General features: G+C 35.3%; 1 protein-coding gene across 4 annotated transcripts in view; it reads left to right on the top strand.

Moving 5' to 3' along the window:
* The window catches only part of THSD7A (thrombospondin type 1 domain containing 7A), a 428,410-nt gene that overhangs the window by 359,603 nt on the left and 43,917 nt on the right, over positions 1 to 24,890 (top strand). For all 4 annotated transcript variants that reach the window (XM_038556951.1, XM_038556952.1, XM_038556950.1 and 1 more), the window contains 2 exons: positions 5,502 to 5,696; positions 7,157 to 7,420. In XM_038556951.1, coding sequence (XP_038412879.1) covers positions 5,502 to 5,696; positions 7,157 to 7,420 — 459 coding nt within the window. The remainder of the gene's footprint in view (positions 1 to 5,501; positions 5,697 to 7,156; positions 7,421 to 24,890) is intronic.

Genomic DNA, 24,890 nt, shown 5'->3' with positions numbered 1-24,890 from the left:
GAGCAAAGCTCAACATAACTCAAAGAGCAAAGGAACTTGCTTGAAAGAAATTTTGCAGAGACATGATTTTAAAACTTTTTTTGCCTGATATACATTTGGTTACCACCCAATATTTTTATACATCTATAATGCAACTTTTTATTTACAAAGCTATTTTTTAAACTTCTAGAATTATTTCTATATTTAAATGGTTTGCTCTAATTTCCTATGGATATGAGCAGCCTATCTGATTTGGAGATTTATATCTCTGCAAGGACCCTGTCATAAAATTATTATTAGTATCTACTATTTTTGAAATAGCTCATAAAATAAGCTTGGCTCTGCGCTGTGTCTAGGATGGTTCCTCAATGTGGTGTTTGTTGTGATGCAGTTAGTTAGCCCTTCTCAGGTCCCTTATCTGGGCTACTCCACTGGGAGCTGATTATTACTTCCTAGTAAGTCCTCATTCAAGGACTTTCACATACATTCACATATATTATTAGCATCAATGAGACTGGGGAATCATTGGTAACTATTTAGGATCAATAAAAAAAAAAAAAAAGTGCATTTCTTTCCATTCTGCCAGAGTTGTATTCACAAGCTGTAATTAGAAAGTAATTTGGCAAACTTGTCAGTGAAAATCTCTTCTACACAGAGAAAACCCAGGATCATTACATCCACCTGGTAAACAACTGGAGCCCTCTTGCATTATTTATGGGTTGGGTCTTATTTCTAAGCACAATTAGGTCTCTTGGTAACTAGCTTTCACTCACATTAAGCTTTTTCTTTTTCATTTCTACATGATTTGTTCTTACTTTTACCATTTTTTTTCATTAATAGTATAGGAAAAAAATCACTCCTCTAAGCATTTCAATCTGCCAAACACATACTCAGTCAGACACTGTTGCCGTGAGGTAAACCATGTTAATATTACTCAACTTAATAAATAATGTCTTAGATTTCCTTGAATTCTTTGTTTACATATAATCCAGCAGTTTTCACTGCACCAAGGCATTGATCTTCTGTTTCCTCTAATGAACTTCTATGTGCACATTTTAGATCTAGTAATTTATTTCACTGATTATTCAAATGAAAATACATGGTCTTGCATGCTGAAGGGTAATCTGCAGACCAAGAGAATTCCTTTTCTTTTGTGCATCCTGAATAATAAGGGAGTTTCATTCCTCTTCAAGAAAATGAAGATGAGCAACTACATTTGGAATTCTATTAGATTTACTTCAGGGCTGCATCAGTAACATTCCATTTACATAGTCATATATGCATAACAGAGATATCCATGTCCTTTTAGCTCAGACCAATGTTATCTATTCTCTTTCATTCCAGGAACCTTGATTATTCTCCTCTTTAAAACATAGTTCAAAATTCAGCCTACATGAAAACATTCTAAAATTGACTTTACTTATTCAACCGATTAATTTTTTAATTTAAATTTATGGGAAGTTTCAAAGAGACGCAAAAATAAGAAGACTAATATAATGACCCCTGGTAGTGTAGTCTTCGTTCACTCAGCTTCAATAGTTTTTAACATGTTGCCATTCTTCGGCATCAGCTACTCCTCAAGCACTTAACAAAAATTTTGCTGGGGTATTTTAAAGCAAGTCTCTGATAAGATGTAAATCAGCCATAAATACTTTAATTTTTTAACATAACAATAGTAGGATTATAACGCTAAACAAAATTAACAATAACTCTTCAATGTCATCTATATTCACACCATGTGTGAATTTTCCCCTATCACCTCAAAAATGTTCACTATTAATTTGTTCAACCCAGGATTCATAAAGGTCTTCACATTGCATTGGTTAGAATATTTGTTGAGTCACTTCTAGTCTGACAATTCTAGCTCCCTCTTCCAGAGCACTTATTTGTTGAAGAAACTCTCTTACTCATCTTCCCATCATTCCCTCAATGTTGCTAGGCTGAGCTTTCCTAGCCTAATTCAGATGTAACCCACAAGGCAGCCACATGGATGTCTCCCAGGCTTTCAGCCTGCTGGAAGCAAGCCGATCCCTGACACTTAAGTAAAAATTGCTGTGCCTCATATAAGTAAAATAAAATTATAAATAAAATAAACATAATCAATGTAGACTTAAAACATAATCAATGTAACTTAAAATAATTATTTTGGTATTTACTGACCTAAGAAGCTTTCATAGTGAATGAGGTAGATGGGCTGCATGGGTTTTTGGACCGTCTTGTCAACAAGACCTCAACCCAAAGAAGAATTTGCGTAATCACTATAAACCTTTCACCTGTAAATATAGATACACTTGTCTGGGTATTTGTAGCTTTCTGGTGTTCTAGGAAACCATGCTTAGTATGATGTATCTTTTCTATGGTTAAAACCATCCTGTTTTCTGTATCTTAGAAATGATTTTAAAGGTTTATAAAGTTGAGAGACCAGATGGTTTCCTCTCCAAACATTTATATCTTCCTCACCCTAATAGCAGGAAGTTCATTTCTGCTTGAAATGAAGTTGCATTTCTGTTCTTGAATTGTTGTGTTTCCTCTAAGTCAGAATAGAAACAAGTTGAGATGTATGACAAATTTTCAATATATTGTACAAATACTGCTGTTGTTATTGTTTAGATAACATTATATGAGTAATTCTTTCAGAATACACTGTCTGAAATCTCAGATAAGGGCAGCAAAATGCTGAGTGGGTTTCTGAGAACAGATATGGGAAATTTACATTTTTTTTTCTTTTCTACTAATTGAAATACTTAAGTTATATAGGGAAAAGGGCTTCACATTTATGCAAATAGTGCAAATCTGCACAAAATTAGCTTGTTTCTGAAATTATGTTGGTGGTGGTTTTACTTTATTTTGGTTTTTTGGTGTCAATCTTAATGTGAAATAAAATTTGCAAGAGAACCTTAGGAAGAGAGCCTTAAAGGAGAACCTAAGGCAATTTTATTTAGTTTCTCAAAAGATTTATATTCAAATAACTGTTTCAGAGAGTCAAATTGAAGAGTAGATAGTAGTTTTATTTCAAAGAACCCAAATTTAGTTTTGTATCTTTTATTATGAACAGTGTGACCCCTTTCACAGCTTAGAGTTCTGATATGGTCAAATCTCTTATTTTCCAAGCTAATCATTCTTCAGATTCCTCCATTTCCTGATACATAAATCATCTAATATCTCCCTCTTTGTCAGTCCTTCCTCTTGAGCTTCCTTGGGACAACTTTGCCCACAGACTATCAGAGATTACTAAATTTACATGGTATCAAACTGCAAAATCAAAATCATGACTATACCACCTCATGGGGAGTCCTCCAGCACCAATCCATAGATAACATTCTTCCAAACTATGTGGATACTCTTTTGATTCACTGATTGTGCAAGTCCCCTGGAGCTCCACTTTTAGAACTCCCTTAGTTCACTCCCATAGGCTCAGCCATTGTTTCCCAACCTTGACACAGTGCCAGGGTGACTGAGTATCAAAACAGTTTCACTCTTAGTACCAAATTTCAGCCTGACCCTTCCTTGTGCCTTGACTACTCAAGCTAATGGGTCTTAAATGTACATGAGGAACATCTAAGCAGTTGGGGGCGGGGGGTGGGGGGGGACGTGGAGAAACAAACATATTCTTTGACCCCATACGCAGAAATCTCATGCAGGAACTCTAGAATGAATCCAAGAATTTTCAATTTTAACAGTTTTCCAGGTGTTTCTGATGCAAGTGGAAATACATCACCTGCTAGGGTGGTGGTCTTGATCCACTGTTGCATATTTGAATCACCAAGGACCTTTTAAAAGGATGCTAATGCCCAGGACCTTGTCCTAGACTGATAAATCAGAATGTTTGAGTTTGGTGAGGGGACGGATATGTCTCAGACACCATCCAGGTGATTGTAATCCGCAGCCCGGTTTGGGAACTGCTGCTAGACCAGTACGATAAATACGGAACACCAGACAGCATCTCTTCTGAGTGATGAGCATCTGGTAGGGGAATTTGTTGCTATCTCCTGTCACATAACTTTCATAACCACCACTACTGTTCACACTACCAGGTTTCCATGGACCCCTGTCCTCTTTGTAAAAATTGGCCCTTTCAGTGTTGTGCACATAAATGAAGAGGTATCTTTAGCTAAAAACTAGATGAATACTCACCTACATTTGCACTATTAGACAATTTTACTGCACCAGTTGTGACAAGTTGTATTCACCTACACAGGGAAAGTCTTCCTTTGTGAAAATTGTTACATTCTTTTAGACACCCCATCACACAGCCCTACTACTAGGTGTTAAGTTTTAGTATACAGATCTGGAGACTGATGTCTAACCTGGGACCCTATATACCCTACCTCTAATTTAGGATCAAAATGTCAGGCTCCTTCACCTTGGTTTCATGATGAATAGAATTCTGAGCAGGAAAGAGCCCAAGTTCCAGCTTAGACTATAAAGCTAAAAGGGCCACATAAATCAGTCTGACTGAGGCCATGTAAGCTAGTTCAAGGAAGATTTTTAGGACCAAGGTCTAAATGTTTTGTCTTCTTCCTCAATAAATGAATAAATTATTTTTAAAACCGTGGGAGAAAATGTCAGAAAGGGGACTGTAAAACATCACTTGCTCTTTTTCTTTGAAACTTGATACCTTAAAGCAATTTTACAACTATGCTCAATAAGCAATAAAAATATGACATGATTTTTAAAAATCCAGTAGAACAATATCTTGGGGGAAATAGTACATATGAATTAAAATTATTTGAACATTTTTTAGAAATGTTTCCAACATTTTTGGAAATGTTGATTATGATATGATAGATTAAGGTGCTAAAAGTTTTTGTTTTTATTTTTAAATTCATGGTTGATATTTGTGCATGTGAAGAACTTACAGACAGAGCTGAAAGGGAGACTTTCACATAGTCCCCTCTCTCCCCATTAATCACTCCAAAACCATCCCAACAAACTTCCAATGTAGTTAAATAACATGCTTTCCATGCAAATGCAGCTGCAAGATGAGTTCCATAAGCATCCCCTTCTCAATCAAACTTTCCATTTGCTGCCACTAAGACCCTTGTATATAGAAATCCTAGAGCATCCAATGATAATATTAAAGGTATGTGTTATCTCCCAGTACCTCTATGAATAGTGTGGTTTCAACATAAACTGTTATCAGAACTCAGTGTTGTCTCTTAAATAATTAATTTCTAAATAAGGACTTGAAATCTTTAATAGCATCTAATAAAAACTGCTAAATGCTGTGTGTGTGTGTAACTGTGTGCTTTTCTGTGTCACAAAAACCACTGAGGGTTATCTGTTATTGAAAAAAAAAAAAACCTTGCAGGATCAAAAAATTATTAATTAAAAAAAAACCCTACAGGGTCAATTTAATGACTACTGTGATTATTAGAAACACTCCTCCCAGATTTGCTGCAAATAAAGAGTTAAAAGATGATTCCTCTGACTTCATAAGAAAATATTAGGTTAATTCTGAAATTGGAGAATAATTATAGACATTCAAATTTGTTTTAAACAGCTCTGTGTTTTTCCTTTAGCTATTACTTGTCGAAAGCAAGATGGAGGACAGGCTGGCATCCATGAATGCCTCTGGTATGCAGGCCCTGTGCCAGCCCTCACCCAGGCCTGCCAGATCCCATGCCAAGATGACTGTCAGTTTACCAGCTGGTCCAAGTTTTCTTCCTGCAACGGAGACTGTGGTGCAGTTAGGACCAGAAAACGCACTATTGTTGGTAAGAATAATTGGGTTGTGAAAACCAACACTGTCAACTTAGAAAACACATTAAAAGTTAGACCAAGAGAGTTCTGATAATATCTTTAGAAAATGCATGGCTATGCTTTATTGCTGGTATACTGATACTTAATTTGCCAGTGGATTCACATGTGTATTTTAATGTAAGTTGGCAGTGACAGACACGTTACGTACTTCTAGTAGAAAGAAAAAGTAACCTTGAAAATTGTGCTGGCTCCCTATACAATAGGTAGATGATTTTTTTTTTTTTTTTTTTTTTTGTTTAAACATACACTTCTGGTGGATTGCCTACGGACTGTGAGGTACTTGGAGAACAAAAGAAAAGGTTGTCACCTCATTTTCTTAAACTATTCTCACTGTCACAGCCTCAGATTATCCTTCATCTCCTAGAAGAGGGATATGACACTAATTTTGTATCTGAAAAGTACATTTTAAAAGGCAGTCACAATGACAAAAAGCAGTAATATAATGAGCAAGACCAGGAGCTATCATACTGAACTAAACCTGGTGCATTCAAAAATATTGTCAGTGGCAGAAAGAAACCTAAAAATATTGGTGCCAGTAGACTCTTTAGAATTTAAAAGATATAAAATTAACCACCTGTCATAATGAAATCTCTTGAAAACTATATAAGACACGTTCTGAAAGTTAGAAATAAATATATGTGAAACATATACAATTAATTGTGTGTGATATAACTAAATAGTATTATGATACGTGATATAATAAATATATAATAGAAACGTGATTCAATTAAAATGATACATTATTTTTCAAGCACATATTACTGTTATGTTCATTTTTTTATTTTAAAAGGGAATTTATTTCGATTTATATACAGACTATTTCTAGTGCTTTTTTTCTGACACTAAATATCTTCACTGTGACGCTGTGACTATGTACTACACTAATCACCATGGATGTCAAAATAATTATTCTTCAGAAATAATGAAAGATCAAAGACATAATCAGGAAAGTAAATATAAAAAATATCATTTTCTAAATTGTAATCCTATATAACCATGTCATCTATCTGGAATTAATAAAAAGCTGTATAGTCCTGGACAGCAACTCTCTCTCTCCATTTCATATTTTTGCACTTATAAATGAGAGATTCATGCAGTTACCTTAAACTCCCCTATTCAGTGAAAGCACGTGATCATTTGAAAGGATTTTAATCATTCGAAGAGTATAAAATTCAGCATAACAGTTAATGCCTTTTGCAAAATGGTAATTTTAAAATGCGAAAATAAGAAAAATTTCAATATGCAAAGCACCCAGTACTAATAAAGCCTACAGAGAAAACAGTATAGTGAGAAAATAGCATTCATTTTAAGTTACTGTTGAATATGGTTAAAAATGGAGAAAAGAAGCTTAGGAAAGGAGGAAAACTAGGGATGAAGTGAGTAACGATATTTTCCAACTCAAATTTCTCCACAGGAAAAAGTAAAAAGAAGGAAAAATGTAAAAATTCTCATTTGTACCCCCTGATTGAGACTCAGTACTGTCCTTGTGACAAGTATAATGCACAGCCTGTGGGGAACTGGTCAGACTGCATTTTACCAGAGGGGAAAGTGGAAGTGTTGCTTGGAGTGAAAACACAAGGAGATACCAAGGAATGTGGTCAAGGATATCGTTACCAAGCAATGGCATGCTACGACCAAAATGGCAGGCTCGTGGAAACATCCAGATGTAACAGTCATGGTAATTAATTTTCTTCAGTGTCATATGTTTGCTATCTTTGGAGGTGGAGGTTAAATGAACATGGATCAGAATGGAGGGAAATGAAGGTTCATAGACTGTGCTCTAAATGGAACATTTTGGGGGCATCAGGCAGGATATTCAGTGGCATTTGTCTTGTCTAGAAGTTGGCAACTAAATCCCAAAGTTGGTGGCAAAAAAGCCTTACAGGTAGACAAAAATAGTGCCAGAACCCTCCCTTGGTACTGATCAAGAGTCTGTAAAATAGGCCCAACAATCCCCCCACGAGAGAGGGAAGAGGAGAGGAGATTTGAATTTAATCTGAAAATAAAGTTATAAACTAGACAGTCTTCTAATAATGAAATTGGCAAGATTTGCAATATGTCTGAAATGTCATTAAGTGGCAGAGAGAAAAGACTGAAAGGTAGAATTGGTGAAAACACAAATATCTTATTTATTTCCCATTGTGTTGAAATTAGCAAAAAAAAAAGGGGGGGGGCAAGAGGAGGTGGGGAGAAAAAGAAAAGAAAAATGCACATACTCTTAGATGTGCCCACTTTAGGTTTCTAAACCAAACACAGTGATAAAAATTGAATTGCCAGAAGTTTGTGAAGAGTGGCCATCTTTGATCAGAGTATGTTATAAACTCTTTGGTTGTGAATCTTAATATACTAGTCCTTAAGCAACAGTTTCCATTATTCTTTTATTTTAATACATCTATCCTTTTGTATCAGACTGAGATTAGTTTACAGTGGGTCAGCCTGAATCATAGATGCCATATTTGTGAATACTGGACAATGATTCTCCTACCTTCTTTGTGGAGGTGACCTTAGAAAGATGTGTTAAGTTGCTAGGAGGGAGGGATGTGGCAATTACCCTCCAACTTTGTTGAAAAGGCTTCTGCTGTTGGAACAGTGCTCCTCCAGTTTATTATATGGTTTAGAAAACAATGTGAACTAATAAGACCACCTCGATTTATAAACCATCGACGGATTATCAATGACACATATATTGGAATCTCTTAAACCTTTCCTCGTAAAGTCCCCAAAATCCATTTCCCTTTTTTCCCCACCTTATCTCATAATTTCTTTTATCAAAGTCTAGTGATAATAGCCCCAAAGACTCCATAATATTGAAGCTTTATTTTTTTTTAAGATTTTATTTATTTATTCATAAGAGACAGAGAGAGAGAGAGAGAGAGAGAGAAGCAGAGAGACAGGCAGAGGGAGAAGCAGGCTCCATGCAGGGAGCCCGACATGGGACTCGATTCCGGGTCTCCAGAATCACACCCTGGGCCGAAGGCAGGCGCTAAACTGTTGAGCCACCTGGGCTGCCTGAAGTTGTAGCTATAAGGTTAATATATTCAGGTTAATGTATTTCTAACTAAAGATATTCAATGCATTTAGAACAATAACTACAAAAGAAAAAAGAATTTGATTTTTATAATAAGTATGCTTTGAGAAATAGGTGTAAGAGTAACTGGATATTTTATTCTTTGTATCAATAACATTAATGCTATGAATTAGAGACCAGGGAAAATGCAAATGCACTTGCCATACTGAGATGATATGATGATGTAGAAGATCATAATTAGTCATTAAAATGTAAAATTGAAGATCACTTTTAAATATACATTTCTCCTGGAATGTAACTTTCAAGAGTTTGCTCATATTTTAAATTGTTATGCCTAGTGAATCACCAAGATAATCATGTGTTTTTACCATAACCTTTGAGTTTTCAGAATGACTGTTGTATATTCTCACTTTTATTCCGATCTGTTAATTACATGCAAGAGAGTGTCAGTAAACCACTTAACAGTCAATCTTATTTTTAGGGAAAAAAAACCTTAAAATATCCTGTGAATTTCAGAGATGTTTGATCACTTAACAAAAGTAAAGTACAAAAATAATAAAAATTGACTAAAGGCAGTAGACTCCCCACCTTAGCATTGTCAGCCCAAAGCACAAAGAATGCAGTACTGTATTCTAGAAGAAAAGCACATATGTTTAAAAGATAGATTCCTGATAGCACTAAACTTCATAGGTATTGTGGAAGAATATAAGACTCAGAACTAAGTAAATTAGTTCCTTGTGTCTGTCCAGCATGATTTCTTGCTCATTAAATCTAACCTATGGTAGATGTCCAATGGGATATTTTAGTATTTACCAATACATTTACTCAAAGTGATGTCTGAGGAAATTGAATCTCTGTTGCCTGATTTCTTTGGAAATTACTACTTTGCCTATCTATGTTCTGTAAATTCTGCTGGCGTTGGTGGAATACTCTAACTTTGGTGTTCTACCCAAGGCACACTCCAAATTACAGCCTCTATGACCACTGCCTTCTCAGCCAAACTGACTTTCCAAATGGATGGTGGAAAAGTGGCTTTCACAAAAATGACTCTTTCTGCTTTCAGCTTAGACATAGAATTGATCGCCACATGTATGCAGTGCAAAGATGCTAATCCCCTGTTCGATAGTGGCCTTAGGGCATTTCTATTTTATCTGTGTTGTCTGTCTGTGGATCATATTATAGTTATTACACTGATAAAATAGTTTGACTTTCACCAGTTTAATTCTATTATTTTAGGCCATTTCCCATGTGCACACCATTTTTTAAATGTCTTAACCTTAAGGCACAGTTCTATTATGTCTGAAATTCTTTGTAATAGTGAACTTTGTACTGAAGAATGATATATCTGTTACTGGGCTCAGATTCCTGGAGCTAGCAAAAGTAGAAACAAGGCTGGACCCCAAATTTAAAGGTACAGGCAAGGCTTTATTGGGGCATCAGCTGCAGCCAAAGGAAGACATGGTCTCAACAAAGTGTCAGACTGGCTCTCAGAACAACAGCCAGGGGCTGAGGTGGGAAAGGAGTAATGGTTAAGCATGTAAGGGCTATGAATTCCTGGGAAGTGGACGTACAGATGTGGTTGATAGAACATGCTTCGTTGTGCATTGTATGTTTCATTTGCATGTTAAGTCTCCACCTCTGGACATGTTTTCTAGCATTAAAATGAGAGGAAAAGCTGATAAAAGGTCAAATTTGGTGGCCCGTCCTATCTCAGATGAGTTTGAATCAGTCTGGGCTTGCATTTTGGCCCCTGTTTGTGAGAAAAGCTATAATAATGTCCAGCAAGGAGCTTCCCAGGTGCATAGGGGCTTGTTCCCAATGTCCCTGATTATCCCATAGCAATACTCCAAAAATCAGATCTTAAAGTTTACCTTGGGAGTCACATAAATGTTAACCCATCTGATGACATTGTATTAGATGTAATTCTTACTGAAATATAAATATATTTGGGGGCATTTATCTATCCCAAGAACATAACACAGAATATGCTTATTTACTTTTGTTGTGGACTCTTGATAGTGTCACTGTAGCAGCAGATTTAAAATCATTCAAAAACCAAATTACACATGTTCTACTCACTACTGGGAACACTCTAATCTTAATTCATTATTTCATTAGAAATTTGAGTGATTGCAAAGAACCAGGGACTTCTCAATTTAATTATTTAAGATTTTACAGAGCAAGAGAAAGAATTTCTAGAACTTTCTAAAATCATTGTTATCAGTTACTCTTTAATAAAGAATCTTAAAGTGGGCAGCCTGGGTGGCTCAGCAGTTTTGTGCCACCTTCAGCCCAGGGTGTGATCCTGGACACCCAGGATCCAGTCCCACATCAGGCTCCCTGCATGGAGCCTGCTTCTCCATCTGCCTGTGTCTCTTCCTCTCTCTCTGTGGGTCTCTCATGAATAAATAAATAAAATCTAAAAAAAAAAAAAATCTTAGAGATAACCTAACCTATGTAAAATTCATGTATGCATGTTTTCCATTCAAACATAAGTGATAAAATCTTATCATGCTGCCCCTCAACCATACCCCTCTTTCCCAAACCCCATTATCCTGCTCTATGTTTTGTATTTTTAAAGCATGTGTCATGCTATAACCATACCATATAACTTACTTGTTATATTTATTTATGTTTTATCTCCTGTACAAGAATTTTACAGATTGCACAAGATTGATGAGGGTATCTTGGGCTACTTTGTTCACTGATGTATCTCTAGCACCTAGAATGAGTAGGTGTTCAATATTTGTAGGATGAAAAGATGAGTGAAACACTGGAAAGGATTTTTGTGGTTGTATTTGATCCACAGTCAGGCTTGGATTACTTTTTTCCAGACACTATTCTTTTTTCTGTGTCACGTTTCTGGGAAATTACCAAATAGATTATTGAGAACAACTAAGATCTTTGGAATAGAGCTCTTCATGTGACAAACTTTCTTTATGGTATTCATCAAATATTTGTGCTTTTTTTCTACCTACTAAATAGAAGAAATAGAAGAAATAATAGTCACATACCTATTCCACTGAATTAGTCCAGTGATATCAGTATTAAGTCTTCTTATTGCCATTCAAAGCTTATTGTTCAGAATTGCCTGATTTGTACAACACTAGGTTTGGACAACATCTTAATCTTGGTTTATATTAGTCATTGTGACAACTTATTTAACTCTTTGTTTTCACTTATCTTTTCCTTGAGAAATAAGAAACAACATTTCTATTTGAGTTATGTGGAAGTGATACTTGGAAGGTGAAATGGATAAAAATGTAAAAATGCCAGGTGCTCAAGTCTTGAGCTCTAAGAGCTACATAATTCCTTCCAGACACTTCTCTTCAATCTTTACCCTCAATCTTTACTCTCTTCAATCTTTGCTTTTAAGTTTATCATTGCTATGTCATAGGCAGTTTAAGCCATAATGCACTATCAGTAAATATTCTAAAACTCAGTTATATTTGTGATATTTTATTATTCATTAATATCAACTTAGCAGAAATGATTGTTCTTCAGGAGCCTGTGACATACAATGTATTTAAAATACATTGCTCTCCTGTTGCTTAAAAGTAATATATTGCTATTTATATCTATCAAATACCTGGTAACATGTAGAGACTATGAAGAAACTTAACAATCAGCTATTAGGGTAAATTACTTTATCACCAAATGTTTTCCTAAAGCTCCAGATAGCAAATATTTTAGGCTCTGTGGACCAAAAGGTTTCTGTCACAAGTACCCAACTCTGCGGTTATAGCCTGAAAGCATGATACAGTGTGTGAGTGGATGGCACAACTGTGTTCCAATAAAACGTTGTCTACAAAGACAGGCTGCCAGCCAGCGTTGTCATTTACCAACCGAGAGCTAACTCCTTGCTACACAAAATGTGGTCTAGAGACCAGCAGAATAGACCTCACAGGAAAACCACTGGAAATGCAATTCAACCCACATTACAGACCTACTTAGTCAGAATCTGCATTTTGACAAGATCCCCAGAGCATTCTATTACAGGTTTATTTTCTTTTTAATTTACTTTCATTCATTTATTTTTAAGTAAGTTCTATGCTCATTGTGGGGCTCGAACTCAGAACCCTGCAATCAAGACTCACATGCTCTACTGACTGAGCCAGCCAGGGGCCCCACACAATTTAAGGATTACTTTACTGGAACTTGCAGCCCCTCATAGGGTTTGGTAGGAACGTGAGCTTATATCTTTGTAGGAAAGGCCTTTGGAGATCACCCCATAGAGAAACATAATATGCTGCCTTGGGCAAGATAATCAACACCTCCCACACCATAGTTCACCAGTTATGGGGAAGAGAACATTAGAATTTTTTTTTCAATGTACAAGGATGAGTCTTTATAAGGTGAATGTCTATTTAGATATGATTTTGAAAACTGAATGAGTCTATAGGGCCCTCTGGAAAGGATATTGGCAATTTAGTGATTGCCAGTGCTCAATTTACAAATAGATTTTAGTTCAAGTGCAGGTACTTTTAAGACATGTTTGAAACTCAGGGTACATCTGATAAAAATAAGTATGAATATGGAGAGAGTAGATTCTGAGGATAACCTACAGAACCACTCAACCGTAATATAACTAGAACATATTACTTTTGTAATAAGATTCTATAGAAGGGTATAGAAGTTTAATATTAGAGGTTAATTAGAAACAAAATTGAATGAGAAATTTTTTCCTTATCATGGTGGATGCTTGTATTTGAGGAAGAACATGTTTAATTAAACCAGGCAGAGAAGGCAATAAATAGAGTCTTGTAAACAAACTGAAATGGAGTGCTATGTTCTCTGAAAAGTTTTTTCAGTTGATCGTATTTATTTAATATCTAATTCATTTCAGAATTTAAATCTTCCATTTGGCAGCACAGGTAAAACTGGTATTACTTTTGCAGTTACCATTCACAATTGAAATCTTTTTCCTTTTAAATGTAAAAGAGAGGCAGGGTTTAAGAGACAGACTTTTCCTGAGGTAATAGGTCCAAGTTTAAAGAGCCGGGGAAAGAAGGAAAGGGCCACTGTGGATACTGAGTACAAAAAGAAAGCTATAGCCTAGGGTCAAATTTAAATAAGGTGTGGAGACCAGCATTGTTCTCCAACAGGCTCCCTGAAGGAGTACCTTGGAGGTGATGAGGGAGAGACTTTCATTGGAAAATTTCCAGCAGCTACCATTCATGTCTTGTGTGATGGGAAAACATCTGGTGTTATTAGTTCTGTGTGCCCCATGTCCTGAAGACTTCAACTCATCCATTACTTAATAACATGGTTTTCAAACTGGGCTCCATGGAGCCCCTCAGGCCAGGCTGTCAAACACAGCTTCCAATAAATCCCGTAAACTTATTGGGCTTTCTCCTCAGCTTTTTAGAAAAAAGTGTTCTGCTGCTTAAAATAAATTTAACTACCAAAAATAGTTCATTATTTGCAACAATTAAAAACAAAAGAATTTTGATCTTTACCTTAATCAATGACTTCTGCCATTATATTTTACTCCACATCGTTTCTATAGGTCTCTGGCCCCATATTCCCCCTAATTCATTAAAGAAGTCATAACACTAATTTTCAATGAATGATTAGAGAGTGATAACCTTGCTGATATCTATGGCAATTTTATTGATTTAACCATAGAGTCGTTCATTCTTTATGTTACAAAGTTTCATAATTCATAAAGACACAAAATGACCTCTGTGAATCCACATATAGATTCTTATTGTATTAGTAAAACCCTGTGAATCCAAAATAGTTTTAAAGTTCTGTACCCCATTAATCTAGTCTCATTCCTACAGTGTGGGTCTTTTTCTACTTTAAACCATCATCAAATAGTCATGTAATGAACAAGACTTGAGTAAGGAATTTTTTTATACATTCATGAAGAAGGCATTATGTATTACACATAAGCCCTATCTGTGGGCTCAAAAAGGAACCTGAGAGCACACGAACAAATTTTATGGGCATTTAAAAATTAAATTTTAAAGAAAAATCTTTACTTGCATTTACCCTCCACATTTAGCCCATTTCTTCATAGTTACATTGAAATCCAATTTTGCTCTTACAGGAAATTTTAGTTAATTTGCATAAAAACAACATTGACTCCCCTTATGGTCTTTCTAAATAGCCGTTAAAAAAAAAAAAAAAAAAAACCTCAAGGTATTTATTCACATAACAGTTTCCCCACCTTTTGCCATAGGCTTGACCTTTAAAGCCTTAAAACTTTAAATATAATTTAAGAAAAAGAAAATCTCTTAAGTTTAGGACATTTAGAGGTTTTTTAATTTGTTTATCCACTTTTGCATTTTTTTTTCCATATCCAGAAATGGACGTGAAAAGTCCCTGTGTTTACGTATTAGAACTCTGTACAACTCAAAGCATGAATCCAAGATTAATGCATTATAATTACAACCTATCTGAATGGTTTATTTCTTACTGGTCCAGTGAGATGCTATAGAGAAAAATTAGTATAGGAATGCACTATCCAAGTCATTCTTCTGGAGATTCACAGCAAAAAAGGAAAGCCCAGGGTAAAGAAACCTATTTAATATAAATGCAATAATTTTCCAACTTGATCACAGAAATGTTTTTTGTTGTTGTTGTTGTTAAAATTAAGTTTAATGCTTTTTTTTTTTATTTTTTTTTATTTTTTTTTAAGTTTAATGCTTATTAGAATAAAAAATACTTATTAGAACCCAACAAACTAATGTTTAAAGATCATCTTTGGAAATAATTCTAAGGTAATATATGGTTCTCACTGACTGTAAGAAAAAGTCTTTAGCATTGGATCAAGCTAAAAATAAATCACTCTAAGTTCTAGAATTAATTTATTTCCCATTACTTCATAGTCTCTACATTCCATCAAATATATTTACATTGCTGACAAAGCCTTATTCCCAAAGTGAGCTTTTTAGCACCTCTTATTTTTAGCACAGTATATATTAAAATTATAAATGTTAAATCTAGGGAGATGGTCCATACAAGCTTTAATATATGTAATTATTCCCAAAGTTTTATTTTGGTTGAATAAGTAAACTATAGATACATGTGCCTATGTAAGTAAGTTATTTACTTTTTTAAATATAAAGGTATGTCTGAAAGTGCAGTGTAATTCTGGTGTTAGGTTGAACTCCACCAGCTAAGGGCTCAATCCTCTTCAAGACTGCTTGCACTTCAGACTTCAGCTGCAAGTTCTTGGCTTCCCAGGCCACCCTTACTATTGACATGCTGCCTGCAGATTTGGAGGTTCCCAGTACCCCTCCGGTTTACTTGAACAGCTCAGAGAACTTAGGAGAACACTATACAGTTGACAGTCGAACAACATAAGTTTAATTGTGTGGGTCCCCTTGTACACAGATTTGTTTTCATAGATACAGTACTATAAGTGTATTTTCTTTTCCTTATGATTTTCTTAACATTTTCTTCTGGTCAAGCTTACTTTACTGTAGGAACACAAAATATAACGTATACAATATACAAAAAATGTGTTGATCAACTGTTTATGTTATCCATAAGATTTCTGGTCAACAATAGGCTATTAATAGTTAGGTTTTGTGGGAGTCAAAGTTACACAAAAATTTTCAGCTGCACAGGGAGTCAGTTCCCATAACCACCATGCTGTTGAGGTCAACTGAACTTATAGAGTCTTATTTTAGCAAAGAGATACAAATCAGAAGTAGCCAGGGGCACCTGGATGGCTCAGTCAGTTAAGCATCTGACTCTTGATTTCAGCTCAGGTCATGATCTCAGCATTGTGAGACTGAGCCCTATCTTGGGCTCCGCACTGGGTGTAGAGCCTGCTCAAGATTCTCTCTCTCCTTCTCCCTCTGTCTCTCTCCTCACCTCTTAAAAAAAAATAAAATAAAAGTAGCTGAAATAAGAAATAAATGGGAAATGTCTGGGAAGGTCCCAAACTCAAGTCTTCTATGTTCTGTCCCCATGGAGCCAGAAGACATTGCCCTCTCTACATATTAAGGTGTACTATCTGCCAGAGAGCTCACCTGAGCTTTTGGTATCCAGAGTTTTTATTGGGGTTTCATTACATAGACATGATTAATTGACTCATTGGGCACATGGTCGAGTTCAATCTTTTTCCCTTTTGCCCCCAGAGATTGGGTGGATATCATGTGGCTTAAAGCCCCAACCCTCTAAACTTGTTCTTTGAGGTGTGACCAGTCCAACCTCCTGAGACAGCTCTTTAACATAAACTCACTTGTAGTCCAAGAAACCACCAAGAATAGGAAAGTTCAGGAAATATCAGGACTTGGAGGCTACCTCCCTGAAATCAAAAAAGAACATCCAAAGCCCTTATTATACTAACAGAAAGCTTTAGAGTTGGCAATAAGAAATGACCTTGATAATAAACTTGTGCATAGCTGTGCCTAAGTGAATCTGAATGTGCCTAGTCATGTAACTCCCAGTATTAGAATAATAACAGCAACAGAAATTCACAGCCATTGACACATGAAATTTCCTGAGAAAAATCTGTAAGTACCTGGCAGATATGAAGAGATAGGTCTTCATATGTATATAAAACAAATAAATATAAATAAAGTTAAAATAGTGTTTCATTGTAGTTACATTTTCCTGAATACTTCACTATGAAAATTTTAATTGCCCAAGATTGGTTCATAACTTTGCATACATTGAATATATAGATTTGGATTGAATATTTGATGATAGGAATTTGGCTTTTATGTAGTAATTTGGTTTTCCAGGACTAAGTTATCAGTCCTCAATATGTAATTATAAAGAATATCCTATTCATTTGAGAATTTTTTAATGATTTAATATTTTTAAACCCATGAAGACAATAATATAGTTCTAGCTAATTTTTCTCATTCCTGATTACAGTTATGTGCATAGAATATACATTAAAGTAGGAGAGATTTTTGAGGTTGCTTTTGAGATTAATCCAAAAGTTTCAGATAGAGTGCCAGAGTTGCTCATTCACAGAGCTGTAAATCAGAACCAAGCAATATTTTCCATGTGCTTTTAAAATGAATTCTTTATCAGCAGTGCACCTTTCAACAACACAATATAACAACTGTGAAGGTTGTTGAAAGCTGCATTATCTGTGCATTCATAATTCAAATGGAAGAGGTGATTGGATGTATCTCAAAAGCAATATGTCCTCCAGTTGCCACTTTAAGCCCGCTAGTGTTCTGGTTTTTTTCAACCTGCAGGAACAGTCAGAACAGATATGGGATACAAAAAATATGATCAGAAGTCAGGAGTTTGATTTTCCATGTGTCAAATTTAGTGTTGAACTGCTAAAAGTTTTAACACCCTAATTGTGAAGTCATTTGTTTTATTTCAGCATTCCTCACAAGGTATAAATTGCTAGAAGATGCCAGCAGTTTATTTAGCCTTAAAACACATGAAATGTTTCTGTCTTCCCATCCCCTATGATTGGTGTTAATTGCCCTCAAAAATGATCTTAGCAGAGAAGGCAAGGGAATGGTTATCTAGCAATTTACTAGTAGCATTAAGGATTTTAATTGTGCTAGATAAACATGACAGGCAATTATTGAGTGTTGTTACACATTGGAAAATAAAAATGGAATGCTGAGCATTATACTCTTTTGCAGTTTTGTCTTTATGTCAGTGCCTAATTTATATCTTTTAACAATTTAATAGGTTGAATTTTATTTGAGAGATGTTTTCTGGAATATGCTATTGGAAGATTAGTCATAAAAGTTTTATATCTGCTTACTTAGTAATACAATGTGAATCAGTCTGAAGTCATACATGTTAAATCTCACTAATGCCATAATCTTCCAACAGATAAAATGGAAAGAAAGAATTTCCATTTATCTGTTACTTTGTGAAGCAGTGACATGAATGATTGTGTGATTCTACTTGTCATCATTTTGAAGGTGGGAAAATGCAATTCTTCTAGAAATATTTCAATAATTTATTACCTTTGTAGCAAGAGATAAAGAAGGCACTATATCATAATAAAGGGGACAAATCAAAAATAATATCTGACAATTATGAATATTTATGCACCGAATATGGGAGCACCCAAATATACAAAACAATAACAAACATAAAGGAACTCACGGATAATAAAATAGTAATTGTAGGGGACTTTAAGACCCACGTACATCAATGGACAGATCATCTAAAGAGAAAATAAATAAGAAAACAGTGGCTTTGAATGACACACTGGACCAGATGGACTTAACAGATATATTCAGAACATTTCATCCTAAAACAGGAGAATACACATTTTTCCAGTGCAAATGAAACATTCTCTAGAATAGATCACATATTAATTAACAAAGCAGGCCTCAATGAGTACAAAAATGTTGAAGTCATACCATGCATCTTTCTGACCACAATGCTAGGAAACTGGAAATCAATCACAAAAAAAAATCTGGAAATTCCATAAATGCATGGAGGTTAAACAACATGCTAGTAAACAATGAATAGGTCAACCAGGAAACCAAAGAAGAAATTTAAAAAGTTCACAGAAACAAATGAAAATGAAAACACAATGGTCCAAAATATTTGGGACACAGCAAAAGTGGTTCTAATAGGGAGGCCTACTTAAGAAGCAAGAAAAATATCAAATAGGGGCACCTAGATGGCTCAGTCCGGTAAGCATCTACCTTCAGCTCACATCATGATCCCAGGGTCCTTCGATCAAGCCCAACATCATGCTCCCTGCTCAGCAGCCAGCCTGCTTCTCCCTCTCCTTCTGCCACTCCACCTGCTTGTGCTTTCTCATGTGCAGTCTCACAAATAAGTAAATAAATAAAATAAAATAACTCAAATAAACAACCTGGCCTTATACTTAAAGGAACTAGAAAAAGAACAACGCAAAGCCTAAAGCCAACCAAAGGAAGGAAATAATAAAGTTTGGAGCAGAAATAAATGATATAGAGGGAAGCGTGGATGGCTCAGCAGTTGAGCATCTGCATTTGACTCAGGGTATGATGCCCGAATTCAGGGGATCGAGTCCCACATTTGGCTCCCCGTGGGGAGTCTGCTTCTCCCTCTGCCTGTGTCTCTGCCTCTCTCTCTGTGTTTCTCATGAATAAAAACATAAAATCTTTAAAAAAAATTATATAGAAACTAAAAAACAAAACAAAACAAACCCACGATGGAACAGATCAATGAAACCAGGAGCTGGTTCTTTGAAAAAAATTACTAAAATTGATACACCTGTAGCCAAAATTATCAAAAAGAAAAGAGAAAGGACTCAAATAAAATCACAAATGAGAGAACTAACAATCAACACCACAGAAGTACAGTTATAAGAGAATATTATGAAAAACTATATGCCACCAAATTGGACAGCCTGGAAGAAATGAATAAATTCCTAGAGACATATAAAACTGAAGCAGGAAGAAATAGAAAACCTGAACAGACCAATAATCAGCAAAAAAATTGAATCAGTAATCAAAAAACTCTCAACAAACAAAAGTCCAGGAGCAGCTGGTTTCACAGACAAATTCTACAGAACTTTTAAAGAAGAATTAATATTCTTAATATTCTTCTCAAACTATTCCAAAAAATAGAAAATGAAGGAAAACTTCCCAACTCATTCTATGAGGCCAGCATTATTACCCTGATACTTAAACCAAAGACCACTAAAAAGAGAACTATAGGCCAATATCTCTGATGAACATGGATGCAAAAATTCTCAATTAAATACTAGCAAACTGAATCCAAAAATACGTTAAAAAAAATAATTCACCACAATCAAGTGAGATTTATTCCTGGGGTGCATGGGTGGTTCAATATTTGCAAATCAACCTGATACACTGCATTAATAAAAGAAAGGAAAAGAACTATATGGTCCTCTCAATAGATGCAGAAAAAAGCATTTGGCAAAGTACAATATGCATTCGTGATAAAAAAAAAAAAAAACCCTCAACAAAGTGGAGATAGGGCCTTAACATAATAAGGGCCATATATGAAAAACCTACAGTTTCATATCATCTTCAGTGGGGAAAAACTGAGAGCTTTTTGTCTATGGTCAGAAACAAGACAAGGATGTCCACTCCTACTATGGTTACTTAACATAGTACTGGAAGCCCTAGTCTCAGCAGTCAGACAATAAAAAGAACTAAGAGACATTCACATTGGCAAGAAACAAGTCAAATTTTTACTGTTTGGAGGTGACATGATAGTCTATATAGAAAACCTGAAACTTTACCAAAAACTGCTAGAACTGATACACAAATTGAGTAATGTCACAGCATACAAAATCAACATACAGAAATCTATTGCATTTCTATACACCAATAATGAAGCAGCAGAAAGAGAAATTAAGGAGTCGATCCCATTTACAATTGCACCAAAAACCGTAAGATACCTAGGAATAAACCTAACCAAAGAGGCAAAAGACATATACCCTGAATACTATAAAACTCTAGTGAAGGAAATTGAAGATGACACAAAGAAACGGAAAGATGTTCCCTACTTATGGATTGGAGGAACAAATATTATGAAAATGTCTATACTTTCCAAAGCAGTCTACACGTTTAATGCAATGCCTAACAAAATATGAATAGTATTTTTCACAGAACTATAACAAATAATCCTAAAATTTGTATGGGACCATAAAAGACCCTGAATAGCCAAAGCAACCGTGAAAAAGAAGAGCAAAGCTGGAGACATCACAATTCCAGACTTCAAGTTATATTGCACAGCTCTAGTGATCAAAACAGTGTGGTACTGGCACAAAAATAGGCACATAGTTCAATAGAACAGAACAGAAAACTCAGAAATGAACCACAAATATATGGTCAACTAATCTTCCATAAAACAGGAAAGAATATCCAATGAGAAAAAGTCTCTTCAGCAAATGGTGTTGGGAAATCTGGACAGCAACATGCAAAAGAATGAAACTGGACTATTTTCTTACACTATACACAAAACAAATTCAAAGTGGGTTAAAGACCTAAATGTAAGACCTGAAACCATAAAAATCTTAGAGGAGGGCACAGACAGTAACCTCTTTGACACCAGCCATAGCAGCTTCTTTCTAGATAGGTCTCATAAGGCAAAGGAAACAAAAGCAAAAATGAACTATTGGGACTACATCAAAATAAAAAGCTTCTGCACAGTGAAGGAAACAACAAAATTAAAAGGTAATCTATGGAATGGAAGAAAATATTTGCAAATGACATAAGTGATAAAGGATTAAAGTCCAAAATATATAAAGAACTTATAAAAGTCAACACCCCCTAAAAAACAATAATCCAATTAAAAAGTGGGCAGGAGAGGGATGCCTGGGTGTCTCAGTTGGTTGGATTTCAGCTAGGGTCGTGGTGTTAGAGTTATGGGATCAGGCTCCACATTAGGATCTGTGCTAGGTGTGGAGCCTGCTTGGAATTCTCTCTCTCCTTCTCCCCTTTCCTCTCAACCCCCTCCCCCCGCAAAAAAAAAGTGGGCAGAAGACATAAATAGACATTTTTCAAAAGGAGACATACATAAAGGTGGCCAATAGACATATGAAAAGATGCTCAGTATCAATGATCATCAGGGAAATACAAATCAAAATTACAGTGAGATCTCACCTCATACCTGTCAGAATTGCTAAAATCAATAACACAAGCAACAAGTGTTGGCGAGGATGTAGAGAAAAAAGGAACCCTCTTGCCCAGTTGATGGGAATGCAAACTGGTGCAACCACTTTGAAAAATAGTATGGAGATTCCTCAAAAACTTAAAAATAGAACTATCCTGCAATCCAGCAATTGTACCACTAGGTATTTACCCAAGGAATACAAAAATCAAAGGGACATATGCACCTCAGTGTTTATAGCAACATTATTCACAATAGCCATATTATGGAAACCTCCCAAGTATCCACTGACTGATGAATGGATAAAAAAAGATGTAGTTTACACACAACCACACACACACATGCACATGCACGCACGGGTATATTACTCAGCTATGAAAAAGAAATGAGATCTTGCAAAGGCCTGGATGGAGCTAGAGAGGATTATGCTAAATGAAATAAGTCAGGCAGAGAAAGACAAATGTCATATGATTTCAATCACATGTAGAATTTAAGAAATGAAACAAATGAAAGATGGGATAAAAGAGAGAAAGAGAGAGAGAAGCAAACCAAGAAACAGACCTTTAACTATAGAGAACAAACTGATGGTTTGTTCTACCAGAGGAGAGGTTTGTGGGGGGACTGGTTAAATAGGTGATTGGGCTCAAGGAGTACACTAGTTGTGATGAGTACTGGGTGATGTATGGAAGTGTTGAATCACTATATCGTACACTTGAATTACACTGTATGTTAATGAACTGGAATTTAAATAAAAACCTTAAAAAATAAAATAGTAAAATAATTACCTCTGAAATACTAGTGTCCTTTGCCAAAGCTATTGATAACATTTGGAAATAATTGGGATGTTTAAAATATATATACTTTTTTGCAAGCATTAAGTAGTTTGGCCACAGAATGCCATTGATTTGAAATGCCGTTGACTTTAGACATTTCTACAGCTTGATTCAGTTTCATAAACTATTACTTTGAAATACAAAATGAATTATTACTGACCTTTTCAAGGGTTACATTTTTAAGTATCCTACTGGTTTAGATAAATTCATTTTCTAAACTACTGTATGAAAAGAAAATGGGATTTGAAATTTGTTTCAGCTCAAAATAGTGAGATGGGCTTGTTTTCCCACCTCAAACCATAATAAAGTCAAAGTATAAGATGTAAGTAGACTCTACCGTGTATTTGAAGAAGTTATGCTTTTCAAAATTTTGGTAAACACTGCCATAAGGTACCTCAGTCCTTTGAACTTTTCTCTACATCATTATCAATAGCCCAGAAGCCTTCTAAATGCCAGAAGTACATTCAAAACTTAGCATGGACATCTCTTTTCTATCTTCAGTGTTCCACAACTGACAAAGACCCACCTCTGCCCTCTTGGTTACCTGAGACTATTTTATACACTTCTAAAAATTCTTTCATTGCATCCTGCTCTTCATGCCAAATTTGCAATCCTATCTTTAATAAAAACAACAGGGTTACTTGAGTGGCTCAGTTGGTGAAGCATCTGACTCCCAATTTCGGTTCAGGTCATGATCTCAGGGTAGTAAGATCGAGTGCCATATCAGGCTCCATGTTCGGTGTGGAGTCTGTCTCTCCTTCTCCCTCTGCTCCTCATCCTTACTTGTGCTCTCACTCTCTCAAATAAATAAATAAAGTCTTTTAAAAACCAACTTTTTATATACTTTACTTAGAATTAGATAATATAATATGCATATCTTCTGATGCATCAAATTTACTCCTAGGAATACTCCCAGCAAAAGTGCATACATATGTTCACCAAAAGGCATATTCTAGAATGTTCATAGCAATATTGTTAGCAATAGCTCCGCATTGGAAAATATACACAATTCATCATAAACAAATAAAGATGAAAAAATAAGCCATAATATATTTATACCACAGAATTCTATATGTTAATTAGAATGGTCTTCAACAGCATGCAACAATATGGATGAATCTCACACCACATTTTAGAATGAACGAAAGCTTGCACACATGAGTAAACACTGTATGATTCCATTTACATGAAGTTTTTTAAAAGTACAACAGTTCTGCATTGTGAGAAATCAGGATAGTGGTTGCACATATGGGAAGGGATAGTGATTGGAAGGGGGAACAAAAGAGGGCTCTGTGTTCATGTGTGTATTCAATGAACTTCATACTTATGAAATTGCACAAAAGATGCACTTTTGTGTATGGAGACTAAAACAGCTGATGTGTATCTTTGGCAGAAACACAGGAGATAATATATATAAAGATAAGCTATAAATCTACTTCTCATCCAGATTCTACTGGTTCTGCCTGTGTCTTATGATAGCATTCCCTAATTTCTGTTTTACACACTTATCCATGCATAAATGAGTACATGTTTGACTGGTGAAACCTGAATAAACTCAGTAGATTATATCAATCTCAGTATCTTGATTGAAATTATACTGTAGTTGACTATTGTAAGAAACTGGGGTAAGTAGACAGTGGACCTCTCCATTATTTCTTACAATTATATGTGAATCCAAAATTACCTTGAAAAAATAATTTCAATAAAGAAAGAGGGACTGCTGAATAAACGCAATATATTAAATTTCCAAAAGTGAG

This window comes from Canis lupus, chromosome 14 (assembly GCF_011100685.1).
Source record: "Canis lupus familiaris isolate Mischka breed German Shepherd chromosome 14, alternate assembly UU_Cfam_GSD_1.0, whole genome shotgun sequence".
NCBI classification, from domain to species: Eukaryota; Metazoa; Chordata; class Mammalia; order Carnivora; family Canidae; genus Canis; species Canis lupus.
Note: the sequence above shows the minus strand (reverse complement) of the source record. Positions and strands in the feature narration are given on the sequence as shown.